Genomic DNA, 25,944 nt, shown 5'->3' with positions numbered 1-25,944 from the left:
ACTCGTCTATAAAAATAACGTTACTTGCTAGCGGCGAAGACAGTGGCGCTAACTGGTGAGCGCTGAAGTCAGCTGAAGTGGTAGGAAGACTATCCTATTGTATTTCCACTCACCATAATGACGTTTCCAAAATCTCAATATGAATCAAGGAAGTCTAGTTTAGTACTTTTATGTACTTTAGTTTGAGATTTGCTTCAAGACAGTTTTCTTTGAAAGAAAGAAAGAAAAAATATTTATTTTAGTGCATGAGTTTTGGTCAACTTGTTTTTTTACAAATAATAACGAAAATAGGCAAAGAGAAAGACGACTTATTTTGAAAACTTTATTGCGTAACAGTAAAAAAAATGGTATGGGTTAGATTTGTATAAACTATGGATTGATTGTGCAAACGCAGTTGCTTTCATTTTTTATCAAGAAATAGTTAACGTTCGTTTAAAAATTCATAACAAAAAATGAGTAAGTAATTAGGGTAACTATATCTTATCACAACTATGGTTTAAATTCAGTAATAATAATTTAACTTATTTCCAACTTTATGACTTCAATCAACGGAATAAAGGTATACTTAGGACCTATGGGAAGTAAAGTTGAATACCTTTAAGGATTGCACAAACCCTAAATTGTAAGAAAACCGCCGAATACACCAATATTAGATTATTATATTAAATTACAAATAGAAAATGCAAGTTTTAATGTGAATTTCAAATCACAAGGCAATAGTGTGAAATCTTTAAAAAACATTATTCTATCTAAATTGACTATGACAAGAATGGCGTCGTACTTATAATGAATAGTGTTCTACGAACGTTTTGTATTATCTATTATCATAGATCCGCGTTGTCTGGGCAACCGACGGCATATGACTGTAGTCTATGGCTGTTATGGGGGTGACGAAGACTTACATTGTTCTTTGGTCGTTTGTACGTTGTTAGTAGGCAATCATAGATGAATGAGAAGCAGGCAGCTGGTTGTCTATGATAGCAGGTTGCGAAACACTTTCGGCTTGGCTGTCCGCGATGAATAAATCTAGTCTATGGCTTTCAGTCCTTGTAACATTGTCTATGATTATAAATCCGTGTTTATAATTGTTGTCTATGGCTGGGTAAGTCTAGGATCATAGATCAGTATGGACCGGGCAGCCGGCGCCGAAGCAAACTTCTCCGTAGTCGAGACACGGTCTGTCGGCCACCTTTAGAGGTTCAGCCTTCGCGCAGAATTGGATCACACTGAAAGAAAAAAGCAGGGGGATATAAAATAAGAAATGATTTTTTTATTGCAAAATCGCTCTTATAACAATTACGAAACACCTATGTAAGATCTCACAGTGTATTGGCTCCGTGCACGATTACAGCGCCAACTAGCGTCCACAACTTTGTGGGCTCTGTCACATTGACATTTAGGTCGTATATTTGTGAAAAAATATCGAAATGAAAAAATAACAAATATTTTCAACTAATAAATTGTTGTTATACCACGATTTGGGTGGAAAAAAGGTTTTGAAATCATTTTGGTCATTCAAATCAAATGAGGTAAGTCCAAAAAGTGTGTTTAATTTTGATTGTGTCAGGGTTTGTTTACTTCATTTATAGTTGTAGTTTTACAGTAAAACAAAAAGAAAAAGCTACTTTAACGGTTTCATTATATAACAGTAAATATATTTAAATGTTTCTGTATCGCTAGTAATAAATTAAATATCGTTTTCAGATCGAAATGAGTATCGTTTTGAAGACCGGGTTTGTGAGAGTTACAATATCAAATTCCAACCACAAACCGTATTTAAAGGAAAGTTGTTGGTATTGGCTGGACAAGTCCGAGATGTAGAAGAATTAAGAACAAAACAAGGGCAGAGTTCAATAATTCACGCTCTCATCATAAGGCAAACATCTGTGCACAACAACTACTGTGACTCATTTTTGTACTACCACGTTGTATAGTTTAGTTATTTCCAAATTGTAAACGGCTATTAAAACAGCCCTATCGAAATACAGTCCACTCTTTTATTTAAGTTCCCAGTAGGACCCTTTTCATGCGATTAATTAATGATATTAAAATGTATTATGTAGAATCGCTTTGCCATTGACAGATACATCTGATGACAGAGCTTACATTATTTCTACTTTTGACCACCATGAGCGCTGCGATAGATTATGTCCCCCCCCACCTAGTACTTCGCACCCAGCGAATAGGTAACTTTATGTGCTGTCGTTTGTATAACATAAATCATAATAGATTTTCTTTCTACCTACACGTCATAATCATTAGTTTTTACATCTAGCAGCACTGAACCATAAAAGTTTTATATCTAGCAACACTGAACCGTAAAAATGTTTTTACATCTAGCACACTGACCTGTAGTATTTACACTGGACTGGGTGCTGTTATAATATTTTTGTGCCTATTTGAGTTTCGACATTTTGGCGCTGTAAGCCATAATGTAGGCAGATACGATTGACAATGGAAATAAAATTAATTAGTAATGTTCTTTCTCGCTTACTCCTATGGTTACTCCATACAATGTACGTCATAATTAGTACTCGGGACAATCGTAGTGGCGCTTCAAATTGGCACACAAAATTAGGTATAATTTGTATGAGACAGCCTGTCCAGTGTTTATTAGAGGTCAGTGATCTAGCAACACTGAACCGTTAATTATTGTTGTTATTTAATTTTTAGCGTTAAGAGTCGCATCTCAAACTAATTTGAAAATTATAAATAACTTGAAAAAATCGAACTGCCTAAGGCGGGAATTGAACCCACGACCTTCCGCTTGCCGGGCGACTGCTCTTCCAACTGAGCTACTTAGACACTGGATGAACCCGTCGAAATTTTCAAGTGTAATACGCTGTTATGGCCAGCGTTTGTTTCATCAATGTTGAGTATACCTACCCTTTTTTTCAAGTTATTTATAATTTTCAAGTTAATTATTGTTTCTAGCAACACTGACCCGTAATCGCCTTTCTGCATCCATTGCTCGTCGATCTTGTTGAGTTGCTCCCACCTGCCTTTGGGCAGGCCACAGATGAGGTCCGCTTTCACTGTGCGCACTGCTATGATTGGCGCTGGGATGAAGCCTGCAAGAAATATTTGTTGTATTCATTTAGGTTATAACGTTTTAAAAAAATAATTTAATTTTTTTATTAAAAAATACATACAGCTTATTATAACATAACATAAAATAAACTTTTATGTTATTTGTATGTATTATTTTGGGTTAAATTTTACACTTTTGTTTATTATTATTTATTTCATTAGTGTCGACACCGCCTTCCCCTTCATCTGTTTTAAGTAACTGTCCTCTCTATAGGTTGTCTGGAAGAGATCGCTTCATAGCGATAAGACCGCCTAATTGTACCTTATGTGTTCCTTTTCTTTCTGTTTCTTTTTACAATGTGGTGTGCAATAAAGAGTATTTATTATTATTATTATTATTTTATTTATCAGATTAGATCAAAAATTAAAAAAAAAAAACATCATAAAATCCAAAGATATTGAAACGTCAAGAGGCAAAAATCGGAACTAATATTGATAGTAGCGCCCTCCTGTATACGGGACACTTCAGTGTTGTCCAACGTGGCAAAAATCAGAATTGAAACCCAGTACGATAGTAGAGCCATCCTGTCAATGTCATATCTGGGACACTGAAGTGTTGCACAGCTAAATGTAAAACTTTTCCAATGGATTTTGAACTTCATTCAATAGAGTATACGATCAAAAATTAATAAGAAAATTACCTTGCAACGAAGGTTCGAATCCCAGCACTGGGTTGCAGTTCCTCTCGCCCAGCAACTTCCGGTAGTTGAGGTCGCCTTTGAACAAAATGGCCGCCGCGTACTGCAGCTTCCGGTACAAGTTGTAGTCGTACTTTTTCATGTCTTTGTACGTGTGAGGGGATGTCCAGAAGTCGTCACTCTGGAGAGAAATAGTTTAGTATTTTAATGGATGAAGATAGTATATTCCTATTTAATGAGGGCTATCGTTTTTATACATAACGGTTGGCGCCACTGGTTCATCATCATCATCATCAACAGCGCTTTACAGTCCACAGTTGGACTATGAGCCTCCTCTACTATAGTGGAGGGTTTTGCCATAATCCCCACGCTTGGCAGGCGGGTTGGAGATCGCAGTATAAAAGTTTGATGTTTTTCAGAGAGCGCTGCCCGTTCTCTGTTTGATGTGTAGTCCCTAAGTCACCTCTTACGACACCCGCGAGAAAAATGGGGCTTGGTGACAAATGTATTCTACTCTGCCGTCAGCACTGGTTGCCAAGACGTTACTCTACAGTGGCGCCATCTTGGTGAGTCCAAATGCAATAGTCTTCCTACCGCTTCAGAGCTCACCAGTTGGCGATACTGTCTTGGCCACTAACAAGTTACTCTATCTTTAGTGGCACCACCAACTGACATTTAAATGAAGACGCGGGCACAGATAATAAAAGTTTCATTAAAAAATAACGATTAACGGTATTGTATGTAGCAACATTGTATCATTTTTTTGTTAGTTTTTTCCTTTTGTAGGAAGAAGCAAAGGCAATAATATGTTTTTTTTATTAATTCATCTGCCAATAATGTGCTTCTCTGTTTAGTAAGGCTAGGCTACATGCTGTAGCAGTAACTATTACTTACCAAGACTCCTTTGTTCTTCTGATAAAGTTCGTTGCGGGTCCTATAACAGTTTAACTTTCCCCCGGGACAAACTTCACTGGTTGGGTTATTGGCGGTCAAGCTGTAGATCCTGGCTGCACAGGAGTTGCAGCGGTGGGAACGAGAGGTGGGAATAGTCTCGTACTCACCAAGACCACAAAAGTCCCGTCGTCGACGTAAGCCGCCCACTGGTCGGCTATGGTATGGAGGCTGTCGGCCGCTATGACCCGCGGAGGCTCCGGTGGCGGGGCTTCGCCCTCCGCGGTAGGCTCTGTAGACAAATAGGTACAATGAGGGCTATCGTTTTAGCGCTCACCAGTTAGCGCCACTGTAGAGTAAGGTCCTGTCACTTGCTAGTAGCGAAGACAGTGGCATCAACTGGTGAGCGCTAAAGTGGTAGGAGGACTATCGCATTTGCACTCATCAAGATGGCGCCACTGTAGAGTAAGGTCCTGTCAATCGCCAGGGGTGCCAACTGTTAAGTATAAAAACGATAGCCATCATTAGTAAGGGACACCGTAAGAGCATGTTTTGAAGAAACTTTTTGGCAAAATTGTACGGTTCGAGTAACGTGTAAGTTTTGAGTCAGGTTTTGGGTCAGGGAAGCCAGTATTTTTTTAAACAGGTTTCCTTCGCTTATGGTAGGTAGTAAGTGAAGTACTTACTACCAACCAGGTAGTAAGTAGGCATATAATTCGATTTCGATTCGATTATCACTGTCATAAAATTTGTGCTAAAAATGTCATCTATTTAAAACGTCACTTTGAAGAAGGAAATTGATTAAAATAAATGAAATTTACTCTCCCCAAAAACTTTCTTAGGCTGAGTTGCACCACCTAACTTTAACCGTAACTTATCGATCACGCGGTGTTTTTTGTATGGAATTTGACAGATTTCTGACGTTTGTTAAAGTTAATATATCAATAAACTAACCTGCTTTTGTTTCCTGTTGCACTTCTCTTTTATAACTAGCCGATCTACATTTCTCTATGGTGTTCCTGTAATAAAAAAACATTTGAATATCGGGAACAGAAACTTTTATCATGAATGATGTTAAAACCATAACAAATACAAACACTTACTTGAAATCTCTTGGAGTGACGTCAGAGACGAACCAAGGTATTTTTTTGACGTGGAATCGGACCTGAAAAAAGAAATATCAAAAATATATGAAAATTATCAGTTTTACTAAACCTTACCAGTAGTTTTCTACTTCTATTTGTATGTAATCTTTATAAACAACTAGCTGACCCGGCGAACTTTGTTCCGCCTTAATGGCAATAAATAAGCAGACTTTTTTTTTAATTTCGAACGGGATAAAAAGTATCCTATGTCCTTCTCCTGGCTCTAAACTACCTCCCTGACAATTTTCAGCTAAATCGGTTCAGCCGTTCTTGAGTTATAAGTGGTGTAACTAACACGACTTTCTTTTATAACAGTGTGAGTCACGTTAAAGTGTACATATGAAAATAGATGAAACTGGACCTATTTTTATCGACAAAAAAGAGGTCAAAAATTTTTTGAGACTTTTTTTTAATTTTTTATAGAATTTTTTTTCTTCGAATTACTTATTGTAAAGAAAACGTAATAACTTTTAAACTAAGCGGTATATCCTGATAAAATAAAAACAGTAATAATGCTAAATAACAGGCAATACTAAAAAAATACATAAAATACACAAAAAAGGCCAACAAATAATAAAAAATGATACTTTTTGAAAAAAAAATTGCTTTTAAATTCGTGGTTTTTTGGTTATTTGATAAATTTCTCCAAAAAATGCTCCTATAACCGGTGGTCTTTATCACTTTGTATTATTCTCTATCGTATTACCTTCGTAAAACCAAAAATCGCATGTCTCTATCCCTATCACAACGTTTGAAATGATCGTTTGAACTAAACCTCTCCGGGCGCGTCATTCAACGCTTCGTTAACAACGAAACTGAAAATGGCTCTAGATTTGTAATTTTGATAAAGACAAGTTAGATTTCAAATAAAAACAAAAGATTTCGAAGAAAAATAAGCATTTTAGTTAAAAATTAAAATTGTCTCTACCTGTACCGGAGAATAATGTTGTGGCAGGCCTTTGTTCAAACGATCATAGCAAATGTTGTGATAGGGATAGAGACATACAATTTTTGGTTTTACAAAGATAATACGATAGAGAATAATACAAAGCAATAAAAACCACCTGTTATAGGGACATTTTTTGGAAAAATTTATCAAATAACCAAAAAAACACGAATTTAAAAGCAGATTTTTTTCAAAAAGTATCATTTTTTATTATTTGTTGGCATTTTTTGTGTATTTTATGTATTTTTTTAGTATCGCCTATTATTTTGCATTATTACTGTTTTTATTTTATCAGGATATACCGCTTAGTTTAGAAGTTATTACATTTTCTTTACAATAAGTAATTGGAAGAAAAAAAAATCTATAAAAAATTAAAAAAATCTCAAAAATTTTTTGACCTCTTTTTTGTCGATAAAAATAGGTCTAGTTTCATCTATTTTCATATGTACACTTTAATGTGACTCACACTGTATAGAAGATTTAATATTGTATGGTAAAAAAAAATCATACGACTTTCAGGAACTTGAAAAAAAAAATGTAAAGGACATTACCTTCTGAACTATTTTCTGCGACACCAAAAAGTGCGCCAGGCATAGGTCTGCAAATAACTCGTACCCAGCGTTGTCACAGACGATATCTGAAAGAAAAATAACGGTTGATATTGCAAGGTGTTGCCATATAAGAAAAATGTAACAATAAGTCTTTATTAATCCCAACTAATATTATAAATGCGAAAGTAACTCTGTCTGTCTGTCTGTCTGTTACGCTTTCCCGCTTAAACCTCGCAACCGATTTTGATGAAATTTGGCATAGAGATAGTTTGAGTCCCGGGAAAGAACATAGGATAGTTTTTATCCCGGTTTTTGAAACAGGGACGCGCGCGATAAAGTTTTTCTGTGACAGACAAAATTCCACGCGGGCGAAGCCGCGGGCGGAAATCTAGTTATCTATACAGGGTGACTGGAACTGAACCCGCCATAGTTAATACGCGTATAGAGGAGGTCATTTGCTAATTATTGAACCCTACTTTCTATGACTAAAGTTTTATAGTTTAGGAGATATGTCAATTTTTATACTTTTTTTAGATTTTTCCGAAGATCATTGGCAATCCATTATCACCATTAGCTTTTTTTTAAATCGAATTCGAACTTTAATTTTTTATCGTGGTTTGTACTTTTGTTGAACTTTGGCGGCTCGTGGCTAGTTATTCAATCATTATCTGGATCTGAAATTTATTTTATTTAACTAAAAGTTTATTCGATATTAGTATCAAATAAAAAAATCGGTTAAAATCATGCGAGAAAAAATTTTAAGCAGTTTTTAGGTAAAATTTCGGAAAAATCTGAAAAAAGTTTAAAAATTGACATATTTCCTAAACTATAAAAAGTAAGGTTCAATAATTAGCAAATGACCTCCTCTATACGCGTATTAGCTATGGCGGGTTCAGTTCCAGTTACCCTGTATATATAAAAGAAAGTCGTGTTAGTTACACCACTTATAACTCAAGAACGGCTGAACCGATTTAGCTGAAAATTGTCAGGGAGGTAGTTTAGAGCCAGGAGAAGGACATAGGATACTTTTTATCCCGTTCGAAAAAAAAAGTCTGCTTATTTATTGACATTAAGGCGGAACAAAGTTCGCCGGGTCAGCTAGATTACTCTAAAAAGTAGTGTAAGGGTGCCTATACTTTACGTTGTAAAGGGTAAGGCATATTTTCGCATGCCTATGATTATGGGCTATTAAATGGGCATGCATGGTCGCCATTCGAGAACTGTTCTAGTTTTCGAATGGCGACCATGGGCCGGAAGACGTAGTGTGGACTACGTGGACCGATGATCTACTGAAAGTCAGTGCAGGACTGGGCATTATGGAAATCTTTGAGCCTTTGTCCATCAGTGGACGTGAGTGAAATGAGGAGACCCATAGGAGAATTAACGTCCCATTAGCATTGCTGTCACGAGCAATGTGTTCTGTTTTTGGGCATATTGCTACAACACCGGCCCCGCCCCCTTGTCATATCTCCATTTAGTTTCTGTGATCCACAGATCGCGACTGTGCGACGGGCGCCCGCAGTGAGTGTGCGAGCGTGACAGCAACATAATCACGCGCGAGCGATAAGGATGGGTAGCTTGGGGTCATTGGACGAAATTCTATCTGCTCGGCGACCGGACTTTAGCAGCGCAGGACTAGAACTAGACAGGTATAGTCTGGTCCGTGAGCACGTAGAATTTTGTCCAATGACCCCAAGCTACCCATCCTTATCACTCGCGCGTAATTGCTGTCGCGACTGTGCGACGGGCGGCCGCAGTGAGTGTGCGAGCGATAAGGATGGGTAGCCTGGGGTCATTGGACGAAATTCTCTCTGCTCGGCGACCGGACTTTAGCAGCGCAGTACTGGTAAAGCCTGGTCCGTGAGCACGTAGAATTTTGTCCAATGACCCCAAGCTACCCATCCTTATCACTCGCGCGTTATTATGTTGCTGTCGCGCTCGCACACTCACTGCGGGCGCCCGTCGCACAGTCGCGACAGCAATATAATTACGCGCGAGCGATAAGGACGGGTAGCTTGGGGTCATTGGACGAAATTCTATCTGCTCGGCGACCGGACTTTACCAGCGCAGAACTGGTAGTAGAAATATCCTTGGGGGAAACCTTTTCCAGCAGTAGACGTCATATAGTGTTGTGTGTCAGTCAAGCTCACCGAACATAACCGACTGCGGTATGACCATCTTGGCAAGACAAAAGGCACCTTCGAGGCTTCCAAGGAAAACCAAAGTAACCGACACGAACTCCCAACTCGGTGGACTGACTTATTTAGTGCAGGTGGCGATTAGGCTGAAATGACGTCACAGTGTTGCCAGTCAAGCTCACCGAACATAACCGACTGCGGTATGACCATCTTGGCGGGGCAGGGTATCTTCGGCGCTTCGTCTTCGCCCTCGGGCTCCGCCACGGCCGCTTTGGACGGGGACGCTTCAGCTGGCTTGGGCTGAAGAATGGATAGGAAATTATAAGTAAGTATACAGGGTGGAATTTTGTAATGCCACCTGGAGGGAAAGTACTCTTAATACTGCAGATAGAAAAATTCACTGAAAGAAAACATTATTTTATTTTTTAAAAGAAAGAGAACTGCTTTCATAGATTTTCGGAAATTTTTAGAAAATTCTCTACCATACCATATAATTTTCTATACATAATTAAAATAATTTAAGATTTTATGGATTTCCTTTCATTTGATTTATCAAGTTTGTTAGAGAGATTTCATCCTTATGCTTGACCCTAACGATCGATGCAATAAAATACAGGGTGTAATTTTTAACAGATTTTAGTTGGTTCGATTCCCGGGTGTGGCAAGCAAATTTTTGCAAATCTTTGAATGTTTCTTTTCAAAAATAAAGGAATGTTTTCTTTGAGATTTTTTTTCTATCTACAATATTAAGAGTACTTTCCCTCCAGGTGGCATTACAAAATTCCACCCTGTATTGTATTATACTCAGGCAAGGCATGCCCGGCTGACTTTTCGTCACCGCGACAGTACATTATAGATGACCCACGCTGAACTGTCCCACCAAACTCAATGACAGGGGGGCGCTACCATCGTTCAACTATATGGTTTCCAACATGACAAAAATCGGAACCAGCGATCCGGTATTGACGGTGGCGCCCCACTGTCAATGTCATGCATAGGACAGTTCAGTATTTTGGAACTATATCTGTCTCTTTGACACACAGCAGTCACGTTGACAAAAGTCGATTTTTAAGTAAACTAGGTCTATTTTATAAATTTTTAAATGGATAAAAGACAGTATTCAAAATTCACATAAAACACACTAGATATCGCATGTGTCACTTTAGGATTTACCGACAAAAACAAACTTTAATTGTCTGTAAGTACTGTAAAGTTTATACATTTTGAAAAATATCGTGTTTCTATTTAATCGATGCTATTTTTCGGTGTCGAAATGCTAATTTATTGGTCGGTAGTTCGAATCCCGAGACTACTTGGAAACGAACAAAGAAATACAGTTATATTTATCAATTTATTTCAACACTCCAAAATATTTTTAGTATTTGAATTATGAACTCTAACTTTTCGCTAGCTACTTCTTTTATACTATTTTTTTTTAACAATACTATTCACTAATCACTATACTTGTCTATGACTATACTACTTGGTATGAAAACTTGTATACTGCATTTATCAATACTGTCAAAATGTCTACTTCTTTTGGCCAAATAATTCTACTTTATTGCAAAAAAAACATTAACCTCTTCTTTGCACAGCGGCATGCCATACAAAGTGGCCAGCCTGTGACAACTGCATTGGAATTTGAATGTTGTGTTCTGCAATAATTAAATTGCAAAATAAATTATTTTTCAATTGAATAAAATATGCCTTAGATGAAAATTCCCATAGTTCTCCCCACTAAGGCGATCGACGGAGCAACGGGGTTATTTTAGTCACCAATCCTTCTGATGAAGGGAGCCTTACATAACCTACCATTTGCCCACAGGGTAGGTATGCAATAGGGATGATGACTGGGTAATGAAATCGAAATTCTATTTAGTCCGTCAGACAGGTAATAAAACAATTTGAACACAAATTAAATAATTAAATAAATTAAATTTTTTTCATAATCGAATAATTACAGTATTAAATTGAGTTGAAATGTCGCGTGACGTCACTTTTGAGTAAAAAATCTACTGAAGCGTGACGTAACGCGCCATTTCAACTCGATGTAGCACTGTCATTATTTATTATGAAAGAAAAAAAAATGAGTCTAATGTTTTCTAACTATCTGTCTGACGGACAAATAATTGAAATTTTGTCATCTAGCCTATTACATGCATTTTTCCCCAAAAAAAGGCACTTATACACGTCCTATAGCTTGTCCTACCACCACTTCGGGACAACATACGGGCTGGTGCTGAGAAGAATCATCTAATATTAATATTATTTTAAAATAAAGTAATTATATTCTTACCCCTTCAATTGCTTTTGCGATAGCCTCTGCCTTTGCTATCACTTGGTCGACTGCTTTGCCAGAATCATCCACCAATATCTGAAATAAGTATAGAATGACGCTTACATACTAAAAAAAAGAAAACATACGTGTCTAATATTTATTTTCAACACATCTGTATTAATTAGTTCTAAGAAACGTCACTAGATGGCGCTGTATTACTTAACATCGCGATAGTGAAGTATTTTATGAGTTTACAAGGACACAATACATACGTTTGTAATTTAGTTATGAAGATTCTCAAAAGATGGCGTTGTAGCGTAGCACTTTAGCCCTTCTGTTCGACGAAGTAAACAGAATGTCTGTTTCATTAATAACACATTATCCAAAAAATAAGTAAGTACAGTCAGCAAGCCAGTATTGCATACAGCTCATATAAAATTGAAAACAGTGTTGCTAACATAACATTGACTACTTTTGGTGCCCCAAACAATATGCTTACTTTGACCACAGAATAATAATAAGTACTACGTACAGAAGTTTTACTTCGCGAAGGTATTTAAAAAAATGTATGCTCAATGTCATTAACTATATGGTGTAATTTAGCTTGTCTCAAGAGTCAGGCAAGTTTGTCAAAAGTTTTGTTGACAAACGTCAGTGATCGGCACTGCGCCGAAGCTATAGGGCTGACTTCGGTAAAATGATGTGACGTGAGGTGCCAAACTGCAGAAAATGGCGGAGGAAATACATGATTTAGCATGAATTATCATGAATAATATTAACTACTTATTTACCTCTCAGTGTCTTCAGGCAACTTAAAAAAGTACATTCTGTGTTTTTATTATTATTTAGGCAGTTAAATACTGCACAGTATTTAGTACACCATTTTCTCTTTTTTTTTCCATCATACACAAGAATACGCGTGCGTGAGTCAATGTTCGCTCGTATGTGAGGCCTTGTCGAATAGTACTCCTGTAGGGGGCAATCGTGCGTGTTTTGTTTTCGATGTAAACTCGCGGAGATGAACAGGCCTGCTTTGACTGGTTACATTTATATGAAATATTGAATATCAGATAATTTTCGCTATCAATCTGACGCTGACTGTACAAGTAAGATTGGCACCAGAGAATATTTTAACGGAATAAAACCTTGTTATCACATGAGTAAGATACAGTTTCGCATGTTTAATAAAAACTGTCAATCGATAGAAGACAAAAAATAAATAAATCATGGTGTTGCTGGCAGTTTTGCTAGCAATCCTTTTTGATATCTTTTTTTTTACTTTTTTTATTGATTTTTTTTTACTTCTTTATTTTATTTTATTTATTGAGGTATACCAACCACATTACATAAAAAGTAATAATACTTTTGAAGTAGTTGTGCCATATACTCCGTTTTTGGCTTTATTTTGAGTTTCCTTATAAATAGCGTTTGCATAATTTACCAGCAGGACTTGTAAAAACCTTCTCTCACCTTATCCTTATAGTCTATGATCATCTGGAACGGGTCCATCACAGCGGTATCGACCACAGACGTTTTAGACTTGTCGGGGCTACCGGCTTCGGTCTTGGCCTCGCCTTTCAGGTTGACTTGCTCGCCCATAGACAACGAGAGGTCGCACTTGTTCGCCCATAGACAAATCTGGGGACAAGGCAAATTTTGAGAATTTTGCAATAATAAGGATAACAGTGTTTTGACGATTCGAATTCCACCAAAATGAAGTGGTGGTGACAGCAATGATGACAGCAGCGACGTCATAATGTAAACAGCTTACATTGCTTGCGTAGTAGGTACTAAAGATTATTCGAACGTTGTAAACATAAATTGCTCGCACTCTGCATAACTTTCGATTAACTTGTAAAGTTTATCTGTGGAAACTGACTACGGCTACTGTACTGTTTTTATCTTTTAAGTTCACATGTATAAACTCATGCTGTTTGTTTCCTTAATAAAGAAAAATAAAAAATAAAATATTTTGATTATTTTGTGTGTGTGAATTTCGAACTTCTGAGTTCGAAACTCAGTGTCGCATTAGAAATGCTCTGGCATTAGTTGGTATCTCTCTATATCTCTATCTATAACTTTGTCCATTACTATAGCGGCCGCCCGCGATTTCGTACGCGTGGACCCCGTTTTACCCCCTTAGGGGTGGAGTATCGTAAAATCCTTTCTTAGCGGATGCCTACGTCATAACATCTACCTGCATGCCAAATTACAGCCCGAATCGTCCAGTGGTTTGGGCTGTGCGTTGATAAATACCTTGTCAGTCAGTCAGTCACTATGTCAGTCAGTCAGTCTCCTATACAGCATACCTTGAGTAGCGTGATGAAGTCAGCCTTCCTTTTGTCCTTGTCGCTCTCAGGCAGCATGGTGACCAGTTTCTCGGCCACTATGCACATGGGTTCACACACTTAGCACACCTTGTTCACCATCTTAATCACTCTCATATCCTGACCTTTCCACTTAGCGGACTATATCTAGTGAAGTCGAGGATAACACCTAAATGCATCAGCGCAGGATCGGTCATTGTGGAAATCCTTGAGGGAGACTTTTGTCCAGCAGTGGACGTACTTTGGTTGAAACGATATGACGTCTATACCTACACTTATACAGCATACCTTAACTTCGAACTCCTATGTTGTTCTGATTAATTTCGGTGCGGGTCCAATGACAGTTTAATTTTCCCCCGGGACAAACTTGACCTTCATTGGTTGGGTTTTTGTGGCGGTCAAGCTGTAGATCCTGGCTACCCATTGCAGCGGTCTTCTTCTTCTCAAAACTCCGCCACAAAAGTGGCGTTGTCAGCAGCGCTCATCAAATCCTCCTGAGTGCGGTTGCTTGGGCAGTCAGGGCACGACAGGGCGGTGAGAACGAGGTGTGAAAATTGTCCCATTTTTTATACCTTGTAGTCCTGTAGATGTCCTGTCATTGCCGCTCTCATGCACTTTATTATGCACCTTATGTACTTTTACGATAGATTCTGATATTTTTGCAACAAAATGAAGCGTCTCCTATACAGCATACCTTGAGCAGCGTGATGAAGTCAGCCTTCCTTTTGTCCTTGTCGCTCTCAGGCAGCATGGTGACCAGTTTCTCGGCCACTATGCACATGGGTTCCATTCCTCCAGCAAAAGCCTTTTCCTTCTGCTCGTCGAAGGGATCGAAGTTCTGGAGGCCTTTCCTGTAAGAATAAAATATAGGTAAATAAAATAAATAAATATAGCCTGACCAGGAACATAAAAACCCTCGCCATATTGCGGAAAACTAATGGTACTAATTTCTTTTAATGGCAACAGTAACTGAAAACTTCATTGACATGTCACCTTGCATGTCAGTCTATTGCTGTCAAAGTGTAAACAAACTTTAATTTAATTGTGCGCAATTGATTTTGTGAATTAAATTGCTAAAATCTTTTTATAGTCGTGAAAGAAAAGTGGTTCACAATGTGTTAAAGTATTTGTCGAAGAGAAATACTAAGGGTTCGGACAATATTTTCATTGAATAATGTTTCCGACAAAGGTTGTCAAATTTACTGGCATGTTTATCGTATAGTACAGTCCACTATGAAAATTAGGTGTGGTTTGTATCAACTACCAATTTTAAAATTTTTTTGTCACTTTCTAAGTGTTGAATTTTATGGATTTGGGAAAGAAGTACCAAGTTTGATGCGTTCATGAGCAGACAATGCAGTTGAATATTCAAGTTCTGAATTTGATTATTGATGAATAATAAAAATCCTACTAGCTCGATTGATGGTTTCATTTAATTTATTTAAACCAGGTTACCTATAATAATATTTTTTTGTTAATTTATGAAAATATCAAATTAGCCCGTAATCCTGAATCCTGATACATAAAGTTAGCCTATTAATTTAACACAGGTACGACTGTACTCAGTGTTGCACTATAAAATGCAATTGACGCGCCTCTATGCCAGGGTTTTTATGTTCCTGGTCAGGCTATAAATTGTTTATTTCTCTCTTCAAAAAGTAGGAAACATGCGTACTTAAATACAAGGTCTTATACTAGTAGTCTTAGCTTAATTCCTATCACTTGTGAGAGACTGGTGCCTGAAGTAGGTTTCAAAGAAACCTGTGACACAGGTATGAATAAGTATCATCATCATCATTTCAGCCATAGGACGTCCACTGCTGAACATAGGCCTCCCCCAATGACTTCCACATCGCACGGTTGGTAGCGGCCTGCATCCAGCGCTTTCCTGCTACCTTTATAAGGTCGTCGAAAGTATGATGGTTAAAGAATTCAGGAAAAACTTTCTCCTAGGGGAAGATTTCGCCCATGAATTGTGTCACTCTCATAAAGGTGGCAGGAAGGCGCTGGATGCATGCTGCCAATCTGGAAAACATTGGGGAGGCCTATGTTCAGCAGTGGACGTCCTGAGGTTGAAATAAACTAAACTAACTAATACAATAATTGAACTGGAGTACACTTTGATCACCCAGGTCATCTTATTCATGGGTGATCAAAGGACACCAAATTGTCGCTTGGAGTCCACTTTGATCACATGGGTGATCAAAGCCAGGTGATCAAAATAGAATAGACCTAGTATCTATTCTATAGTCTAGGCAGGCCTGCCACTCGGTGGACCCATGCGGAAATCATTTGGGGGAGGCTTTTGTTTACCAGTAGACGTCGCCTTCGAACTCCTCCTATGTTCTTCTGATTAATAATAATTTCGTTGCGGGTCCAATGACAGTTAACTTTCCCCCGGGACAAACTTGACCTTCACTGGTTGGGTTTTCATTGGCGGTCAAGCTGTAGATCCTGGCTACACAGCAGTTGCAGCGGTGGGAACGAGAGGTGGGAGTAGTCCCATTGATATACTTACTGGCTACTGCAGTTCACACACCTCTCTTAGCCTCCGGTACATAGCACTGAGTGAACACCCAAGTATTAGTGAAGTAGTACGAGTTATGCCTTCAGTATCCACTCTTTCCAACGCTGTTTATAAAACAGTCTTTGGCTATAACAAATTAACTGATATACTCTTATATAATGCGAACAGCTTGGGCCTAGAATTCGCTGCCTGCTGTCTTTCCTGAACGTTATAATTCGGGCTTTTTCAAGGCGAGAATAGGCACTTACAGGGCAGATATGTACCATCCTAGACTGCATCTCACTTAACACCAGGTGCGATGCAGTCAAATACCTGCCTTGTTATACATAAATAATAATAAATAATAAATAAATATCCTTGGACATTTTACACTGCGCTTCTAATCCCAAACTAAGCAAAGCTTGTACTATGGGTACTAGACAACGGATATAAACATACTTAAATACTTTTTTTTTTTTCGTAAATACATACTTATTATACATAGAAAACACCCAGTCCAATACAAACAAATATGTTCATGCACACAAATGTTTGTACTGTGCGGGAATCGAACCCGCTACCTTCGGAATAGTAGTCCGTTTCGAACCACTACACCAAACGGCCGATCAAACATAAAAAATGTACTTACTGTAGCTCACATCCTTCCCTTAGCCTCCGGTACACATAGCATTCAGTGAACACCCAAGTATTAGTGAAGTAGTACGAGTTATCAGCGTTCAGTATCCATTCGTTCCAGCGCTTAGCTTCAGGCGTGTCAACTGTGAGGAGGTCATACTTCTTGTTGGTCATTAGGTCGTTTTTCAGCTTGGTTACGTATTGGATGAAGTTTCGGACGTCTTCGTCTGACTGAAATAGAAAGAGAGAAAGAAACATTTACCTATTACTATTACACTGACGACGCGAACACCGCCCGTGCGGTTAACATCTCAGTAAGTAGGTACACGCTCCTCGATCTTGAGCTCTTAAAAATAGTAAACCAACCTGTATCAAGCATTTTTATCCACACAAAAAACTAAAAATTGCAGAAACAATAGGATTTTGAAACTAGGACGCGCGCGATAAAGTTTTCTGTTACAGACAAAAATTTACGCGGGCGAACCCGCGCGCCCATGCTAGTATAATATCATTATGAATCAAAGTCCTCCCCACTGCGTTTGTCTGGTTTATTCACATAAAACTCAAAAACCACAAAAAGGATTTTTAGTCTTTTTCACCAAGAAATAAATTGATTCAAGAAGAGGTTGATGGTTTTATTGCGATTTTTGAAAGAGGGAAGCAAGCTATATATTTTTCTTGCGCTGATTTATGCGGGCAAAACCGCGGGCGGAGTCAAGTAAAAATATCTAATTTTACATAATACTACATTAACATTTGTGTGGACTACGCGTCATTCACGGCGTTTTCAGTATTTACAAAAATACATCTTCTATTTACCTAAAGTACTTCAAAATTATTTACGCAATTTAATGAAATAAAAACATCTTTTACTTACGGCACTATTCGCAGAGCGGATTTTCTGTCCTTCCCTCGAGCAATAATCTATGACTTTCGTCAAGATAATCGGCAATCTTTCCTTCAGAGAATAATACGCAAAACTCCTGTAAAAAAAAAACAAGAAAAATTAAGTAATTTGAAAAAAAAAACGAAGAAATGATTTAGAAAAACAAAAATAAAATAAAAAAAGATGGCCGCCCGAACAGGGACTTGAACCCTGGACCCTTGGATTAAAAGTCCAATGCTCTACCGACTGAGCTATCCGGGCTTCGAAAGGTCGGCCGAAATTATCGTACATTTACTTTAGCAGTCAAAAAATGAATGGTGACGTAATCACGGCGACTGCTAAACTCACGCCCGATTTTGGTTAGCCCAAAATGAACTTTAACACCATAGTAATAAGAAATTTTAATCAAGTTGGATGAAATTGAAAAATAATAGGCTGTATTACTTAGGAGATAAAGTTGGTTTTTGTTTTTTTTGTGGTTTTTTGTAAATTAAAATAATTCAATCATTATGAAAAAAATAATGTAGAAAAAAGAGAAATGAGAAATCTTACAACTGAAAAAAAATGAGTTATTAAATTATTGTTTTTAAAGCAGAACAAAGTTATTTTATTTCACTGCAATCACAGTTAAGTGAGATGCAGTCGAGTTTTGTACTTTTTTGTGATTTATAATTTTTCACTTGTTCGTCATTTTGTGCTTAAGTTGTCTTATTTATCTTTTCATAAGGTTTTCACCAATACGTATATTCATGAATCATGAGGAAGATAGTTTAACCCTTCAAATCGAGACAATAGAAATCAATTGTTATGTGGACAGGACATATACTCAACCGCCTGGGGATGGGTTAATACAAAGTTACATGGATATCTTCCTGCCTCCTGGCCAAAACATTTGCATTCCTGACAACAATACCAAGTGGTGATTCAGGTTCTGGGTTTATAAACAGGTGTTATTTTTATACAACAAGTAAATTTGTCCCTAAATATGTTTACTTCTGATGGTAAAAGGCATAGTTAAGTACCTATAATAGTAAGTTTCAATAAGTATGCAGAGGCCAGAAGTTACATAATTACAAAGGTTAATAACATTAATTCTGCGACCCTATAACTTTTACAGAATATTTGGGTGCCTTTTTAGTAATTTTCTAAGGAATTAACAGTGTATAGACTAAAAGATAAAACACTAAAACTATCCTCTGTGGTCAGAGGAATTTTAATTAAAAACATTATTTTAAAATCTTATTGGAAACTACCAAGATTGACCAAGATTCTTGTAGCAGGTAACCTAAGTTTTTAAATTAAATAAAGATGATACGTACTTTTTAAAGGTGCCTTGTAATTGCAAATTTATGGGAGTAGCCGTGTCCAGCAGTGGGCATGCCTTCTCCAACTTCACAAAAGGCCCCCCATATATAAAATCCGGTGTTGTAGAGTCGTCTTCGAAACTTTTCACCTCTGTTTCACTACCGCCCTTGACTGATATCTTACTCATTTTTTGTTTGAATTATTTATTTATTTACAGTATGTACATAGAGATTATGCCGGAATTTAAAACATTTTTGGTGTTTTTTTAGTTTTTTTGAATTGACATGACATTAAATTGACATTGAAGCATTTATTGACATTTCGATATATTTACGAAGCAAGTTTCATTTTTGTAGCTTGATTGCTAGGTTCGTGTTTTATTTGAGAAATAAGAGATTCGAGTTTCATTCGACACTTTCAATCAGTGTTTTATTGTTTTTTAAACGTGAAAAATATGTTGTAGGAAAACTAGTATAAAAAAAATAACAAAAATGAAATTAGTTTTTAATTTAAACAACCCCTGTAAATCTATTGTACCGGGAAAATACAAAATTTCAAATTATGGAATTTCATGGTTTACTTGAAATAAATTAAAATTAAAACAAAGGAATACCTGCCTAACTAACCACGCAATAATTAATGTTGACAAAAGTTAGGTTAATAAAGGTACTCACATGCCATATATCCCACACATTATTACATTTCTTGGTGTCACTATTCGCATTACAGGCAGATTTTCGGTATCCACAGGCCAATCGTAGGCCGCCATTTTGACTATTCAAGCCTCCTGCTGTACTGACTGTCCAAATTTTTTATTCCAGCACTGAACAAAGAACGGCGTAGTTAGACGAATGTTTTTCACAAACTGAATCTGCGTCTGTTGCGATGACCATGAGTTAGGTCTAATTATAGAAAAAGATACGACCCAATTTCTGTTAGCTTCCGAAATAGTAAATTGTATATGAACACCTTTCTAATTAATAACACACATGCCAATTAACAATGAGCACTATTAGTCAGGTGTCTAGCTAGACTAATCAAAGCCTGTGACTCTGCCTGCTGCATGCGAAGATAATATTCCAATCAGTGATGTGGGCCATAATAAATCTTTCCATGCAGGCAATGCATGGCACTGCTGTTAACGTGTAGGTAAAGATAATTCTCTTTATGAATTAGGCCTGGTTTCCACCAAAGCTGAGCTGATGAATAACGAAGGAGATAATAAGAGAGAGAGAAATCTTCACACAACTCTTCGCTCAGCTACGGCTCGGAAATCTTCTATTTCGAGATAGAATGTGAATGTGGAAATAACGAAATCTGATTGGTTATTCAAAATGCTTAACAACTCTCGTCTCCACTTTAGTGGGAGCCTACTTCGACTAGTAGAAAACGACAGGAACATAACGTAAAAATCGTATCGTCCACGAAGACGCGCCCCACTATTTTCCGCTGTTTGAGTGTTATCGGTACACGCTAAATAAATCCATGGATTTATGCGTCGCACACTACAATAATATTTGATTGCTCGGATCAAACTCCCCAAACCCTAACGCGCTTCCCTCTCGACCATAAATTGGTGGGGCGCGTCTTCGTGGATAGAACGATCTACATATACAGACAACAGCACTAAAGCTAGCTAGCTAAACCCTGTATTGAGCTAGTTCTGATAATAAGCTATCAATATGTACTGACATGAGCATAATCAAGCTAAATAATTCAAACAGATTCAAACACAAATCAAGCAAAATTGAAAGAATGTGCTGTTGCCTGTACAATGAGGGAGAAAGTGAATAAAAGATAGTTTTAAGAAAATCATTCCTTACGTATATTAAAAATTCTGAAATTCGTTACACGAATTAAAACATTATTATAAACAAGTACTCAGTGTACATTTGGGTCGTATAAATACGAACTCTATAAAATTAACACATTGCTGCAAACAAAACATAAATTCTCAAATTTAATTATTCATTCAACAAAATCAACCTTAGTCTAAGAATATAAGTACCCACAGTACGTTATATTAATTACTATCTATGGCACATTTCATAAAAAGCATTCATAATAATCATTTCATTCATACAAACTTTATACATGGCATGGGTAATATTACAGCACTATTTTCCGAACTCATACATTTTTTTATTAAAAAACAAAATTACAAATTCAAAGAACTTTTCAACTGTTGTATTTTCAGTTAATTTAGTTGACAATGTCGTATTTTAAAAATATCATCATGCAACTCATGCAAGAAAGCAAACATAATTAATTTGAAATTTGTACATACATACATGCCATGTAAAAATATTATTTACAGCTAAAATCATCAAAATAAGTACAGTACACACAATTATTATAAGAAAAACACGAACTTGAGTGTTTTTTGTAGAATTTTAGTCAGGAACACAGATATTTTTTAGTCAAGAAATTAGAAAAACTAAAAAAAGAAGTACACGATTGCTATAGTCAAGGAAATTATTGTCAAAACCACAGGTCAAAACAGTAAATAATGTAAAAATATATAAAATTATTGAAATATTAGTTACTACAAAATGTAATTATTATGCATAATTTTCATTTCGTCAAATACAGTGTAAAATGCACTTGGCAGTCAAAAATATAGAAAAGTAGTTTCAGTAAAAATTGGAAACAGCAGCAAAAAATTAAAAACATGATTATAATAATGAAAAATTTAAAAACAGTTTGAGTCATAATTGCAATGATACTTACATTTTCTACTGTTCACAATAATAATAATTATCTTACTTTAGTCTAGAAACTAACACACAGTAGGTATTGTAAAATTAAGAATGAATAATGATAAAAACAATCATGTCAAATTTCGTACCTACTCAACAGCGAAAGTTAAGTCTAATAGTAGCTCTTATTTCTCCAAGAATAAAGGCGATTACAAAACCAACATGACTTCTGATTTTCTGCTGTGTGTACTTATAAATTAAATGAGATCAATCTTTATGTCATAGTCACAATTATTTTGAGTATAATATCTATTGAGTTTTAAAAACATTAGAATTATAATGAAGACCAGCACATTGTCATGTTAAAAATCTTAAATCTAGACGAGTCTTCAAAAGACTACATTAATTGAGCTTTGTTCAAGAGATCATAATTATTATTATTATTGCAACCATACATCTTAGATTAATAAGGCTTTAATAATCTAAGCCATACATCATCAATATTATTAAAAGTATTTAATAATATCTAAACAAAACATTTTTGACATACAGACAAAGAAAATTTAAAAAAAAAATTGCTGGTGGTCAAAATTTTAAATCACTATTTTTTATGAAAACAAAAACATTAGTTTTTTATAAATCAGTCATAATACTTTTTCAAATCAATTGAATTTGTTCTTTTTGTAATTCAATTTGTTACTTTTAAAACCATAATTGCAAATAAAAGATGTCAAACATCATGTAAAAACATTAAAAATGAATACTTGAGCCTACCTTACGTATTTCTTTCATAAATTATTATGCCTTTGGCAGTAGAGATCAATATAATTACATTTAAATAAAGATCTACATACGTTTATGTGTTCTAAGCGCAATTTTAAACTAACTGAACACAAAAATTAATATACTCTAACAGTGAGTTTCTTTTTCAAACTGTAGGTTCTAAAAAATACTTATATTATTATAACATGCATGCATTCATTTCAAGTTCTAGAGTTCACAGAATAATAGGAATCAGTGAACTGAATGGCTACTCTATCAATTGACTCTATGAATAATTTTTTTGACTGATAAAAATATTATGAAAAATAATTGTTTTTTGTTGTACAGTAGGCTTTTAAGTTCAAAAACAAGTAAAAAATGTACAATATAAAAGTCACACAATATTTTCAATGGTCAAGTTATAAAAATAATTTCAGTCAAAAATCTGCATTCCTTCATAATTTGGTCAGTCCTTAAAACTAAGTAAAAATATAAAAAATATACCGTAATTGTAAAAATTAATATCTCTTTCTACCGTTGCTCTTGACCCTGGTGTTTTTTAGTGTGATGGTCGTAGATTGAAGTGGTCTACCATTGTTATTGATTCGCAGGATCGGACAGTAGGTTCTGAAATTGATAAAAAATATTATTTACAACTTGTCATCTCCACATTACATCAACAAGATATTTAATTACTTCTTACAAAAGAAAAATGAATAAGCATTAACATGAAACACTGAAAGTTTCAAAACATTTACTATTCCTCAGAAATTAAATCATTTCTATTAGTTTCTGAGGATATTATTTCATAGAAGTTGAGGCTACTTTTTATAGAAATCTAGGCAGACATGTAAAAATAGTTACATTAGAAAAACAGCATTAACTGGTAGAGAATGCCCAATGGCATTAAGTTTGCCGTGTGTACTAATTTTTGTGGCTCAGTATAAATAATGAAATTAGCAAAAAAACTACATTTATAAAAAGGTGTTTTTAGTTACTCACATTGTATGAGCATCATCTCCTGTAGAGCCACATGTGGAGCACACATGGGACCTCAAAATCGGGCACGTCACCACTTGCTTATTGTTTCTCATCTCCCTCACGGCATGTGTCATATACACCATTGGTGTCTCCCCATTCTTACGGCAGAAGGAACATACTTTTCCAGCTTGAATACGACTATCCTCGCTTGACTGTGATGGTGAAGGTACATTTGAATGGAAGCTTCTTCGGAACGGAGGTGGTGGAGTGGTGAATCGCTGACGCATAGGCGATATAGGCGACACACTCACAGTCGATCTTGGAGACACATTCGAATTGAACCCAGACGTTTGAGATAGGGACATATTCTTGACTGGGGTTCGGAACTCGTAGCCTCTGCTTTCAGCAGGGAAGAGCTCGTAGGTGTTTGGCGAATAACTCTGTTCCATAGAGAATCTGGTCGGCTTCGGTGGAGTGTGAGGGTAGGAATGGTCTTGCCAGAGCGCTTTCAGTTCTATGTCGGACTCGAAACTTTTAAGAGGTGACATTTGCAGGGGTGGGAAGTAATTTGGGACTGTATGCTCTGGGGTGTCCATGAGTTTTCTTCCCATTATTGGGCGCTGTCGTCTAATCGGAGGGGTGTCTACGATTGGATGTTCAAGGACAGGTCTGCATCTAGGCCTGAACTGTGGTGGAATGTCAGGAAAGGATTCCGGTGACGTGGAATCGGCGGAACTGGATGACCTGTTAGCCGCCGATACGTTGAACGGAGACTGCATGAAGTTTGGCGTGTACATGCTTGGCAACAGTAGATCTGGAAGGTATACGAAATAAATATGAGTTTCATTGAACTTGTGGCAAAAATAGGTCGTGGAAATAGCAAGAATGTCATTACTAGTTTGTCAACAAACATTTGTTTTCTAATTACTTTGTAAATAAAACAGAAGAATGTCAATCATTATCACTGAAAATAAGTTAGATTTTGTTTTAAAACTAATGTAAAATGGAGATTGAGAGAAGAATCGGTACAACTTACCATTTTCCGTGGATCTGGGGAACAGTCTATTTAGTTCTGTCATGTAATCAAGCATGTTTCTGGACGGGAACATTTTCAACCTGAAATATCAGTGTAATTTCATTGATAAAACATAAAATCGGGTCTATTTACAATTTCATTGCAATATTTTTCACGAGTTTACGACGTCATTATGGTCAAAGTTTTGCCGGAAATGAAAATTCAGTAAGTTTCATTTGAGTGACTTTTGAAATTCTAATTTACCACAGCTTAGTAGTTTTCAATTGTTTCAATTATTTTGTTTATGATAAATTAAATAAAGTATTTTAAAACATCACAATAGCTGGTTTACAATTAATAAATAATACAAACAAAAGAAGACAGAAGAAGTACCTAAACAGCCATGTACAGCGGTAATTTTGAAGTTCATGATCCCTTCAGTATTGCTTTTCAACAACTTACTTATTGATATTGTTGAAAACCTACCATTTTAGATTTTAAATCCCAATTGGCTAAAGAAAAGGTCCCACAATTGAATAGTTACAACTGTTTTTTAAGAACATAACTTTCTAATCATGTGCGTTGTCCCTTTAAATATTATTTACAATTAAAATGATATAAATTACAACAGCTTACCAATTACAACGGCAAATTTCGTACGCGGACGTAGCACTTGCACAACCTCTCCCTCCAATAACTCGCGGCGAACTAAAACAAAAATTGTTTTGTTTTTTTGCTTTCGGCAGGATCAAAGGGTGCCGCCTTGTCTTGTGATGCCGCGCCGCACTACCAAATAGATGAGTGGTTGGTCATTACGGGGAACCAAGTTCGATTTCGGACCAGGGTTTTTTTTATACAGATCATCGGTGAAGTAAGTAAATTGCGTTTTTTTTAATTTTGTTTCAATTTTTAATCAATAATAAATTATGGAGAGTTGTTTATTTAGTTGTATTATTTATTATAACGGCTTATTAGAAAAGCGAGGCACCACGTTTATAACCCAGTTAACATTTTTAGACCGTTTATAACAGTATAATAATTGTATTGCGATGAAAAGATAATAATAATGATGTTTTATAATCTTTTTATTTTATCGGACAGTTTTCCTAAAGTTTAGTTTTCATCTTACTAACATACTTACACCTACCTA

The 25,944-nt window shown here is 36.3% G+C and overlaps 2 protein-coding genes and 1 non-coding gene across 4 annotated transcripts; all 3 read right to left on the bottom strand.

Annotated features, from left to right (window-relative positions):
• Nucleotides 1–308: 308 nt before the first annotated feature.
• LOC114353445 (protein-glutamate O-methyltransferase) lies at nt 309–20,207 on the bottom strand. 2 transcript variants are annotated; one of them, XM_028305470.1, is made up of 14 exons: nt 20,012–20,207; nt 18,024–18,129; nt 17,160–17,377; nt 14,699–14,855; nt 13,148–13,315; nt 11,696–11,773; nt 9,582–9,699; nt 7,262–7,347; nt 5,723–5,784; nt 5,574–5,638; nt 4,790–4,911; nt 3,732–3,909; nt 2,945–3,071; nt 309–1,226 (listed from the first exon to the last, which is right to left on the bottom strand). In XM_028305470.1, the coding sequence occupies exons 1-14, from the start codon at nt 20,104–20,106 to the stop codon at nt 1,115–1,117; spliced, it is 1,692 nt and encodes a 563-aa protein (XP_028161271.1). In that variant the 5' UTR covers nt 20,107–20,207; the 3' UTR covers nt 309–1,114. The 2 variants fall into 2 exon arrangements, with proteins under 2 accessions (XP_028161271.1, XP_028161270.1); XM_028305469.1 differs by lacking the exon at nt 20,012–20,207 and adding an exon at nt 19,352–19,645.
• TRNAK-UUU (transfer RNA lysine (anticodon UUU)) lies at nt 18,221–18,293 on the bottom strand. Its single transcript has one exon. It is a non-coding gene; the product is annotated as a tRNA-Lys (tRNA).
• A 2,988-nt stretch (nt 20,208–23,195) lies between the features above and the next one.
• Nucleotides 23,196–25,507, bottom strand: LOC114353447 (uncharacterized). The gene is made up of 4 exons (XM_028305471.1): nt 25,431–25,507; nt 24,816–24,895; nt 23,801–24,593; nt 23,196–23,425 (listed from the first exon to the last, which is right to left on the bottom strand). Exons 2-4 carry the CDS (start codon nt 24,886–24,888, stop codon nt 23,317–23,319), a joined length of 975 nt encoding a protein of 324 aa, XP_028161272.1. The 5' UTR covers nt 24,889–24,895; nt 25,431–25,507; the 3' UTR covers nt 23,196–23,316.
• Between the last annotated feature and the right edge of the window lie 437 nt (nt 25,508–25,944).

Source organism: Ostrinia furnacalis, unplaced genomic scaffold, assembly GCF_004193835.3.
Source record: "Ostrinia furnacalis isolate ACB-3 unplaced genomic scaffold, ASM419383v2 OfSCF1657, whole genome shotgun sequence".
Lineage (NCBI taxonomy): Eukaryota > Metazoa > Arthropoda > Insecta > Lepidoptera > Crambidae > Ostrinia > Ostrinia furnacalis.
This window is presented reverse-complemented; position numbering and strand designations above follow the sequence as displayed.

What these genes read in the sequence shown, in the direction of transcription:
- LOC114353445 (XM_028305469.1), bottom strand. Translation starts at nt 19,524, where the DNA reads ATGAGTAAGATATCAGTCAAGGGCGGTAGTGAAACAGAGGTGAAAAGT. An exon ending in GCAACAGGAAACAAAAGCAG is followed by an intron (nt 4,912 to 5,573) that starts GTTAGTTTATTG and finishes ATTTGTCTACAG; the next exon opens with AGCCTACCGCGGAGGGCGAA. An exon ending in ACGGGACTTTTGTGGTCTTG is followed by an intron (nt 3,910 to 4,789) that starts GTGAGTACGAGA and finishes ATTTCTCTCCAG; the next exon opens with AGTGACGACTTCTGGACATC.
- LOC114353447 (XM_028305471.1), bottom strand. Translation starts at nt 24,888, where the DNA reads ATGTTCCCGTCCAGAAACATGCTTGATTACATGACAGAACTAAATAGA. An exon ending in CCCCAGATCCACGGAAAATG is followed by an intron (nt 24,594 to 24,815) that starts GTAAGTTGTACC and finishes TATACCTTCCAG; the next exon opens with ATCTACTGTTGCCAAGCATG. An exon ending in GGAGATGATGCTCATACAAT is followed by an intron (nt 23,426 to 23,800) that starts GTGAGTAACTAA and finishes TATCAATTTCAG; the next exon opens with AACCTACTGTCCGATCCTGC.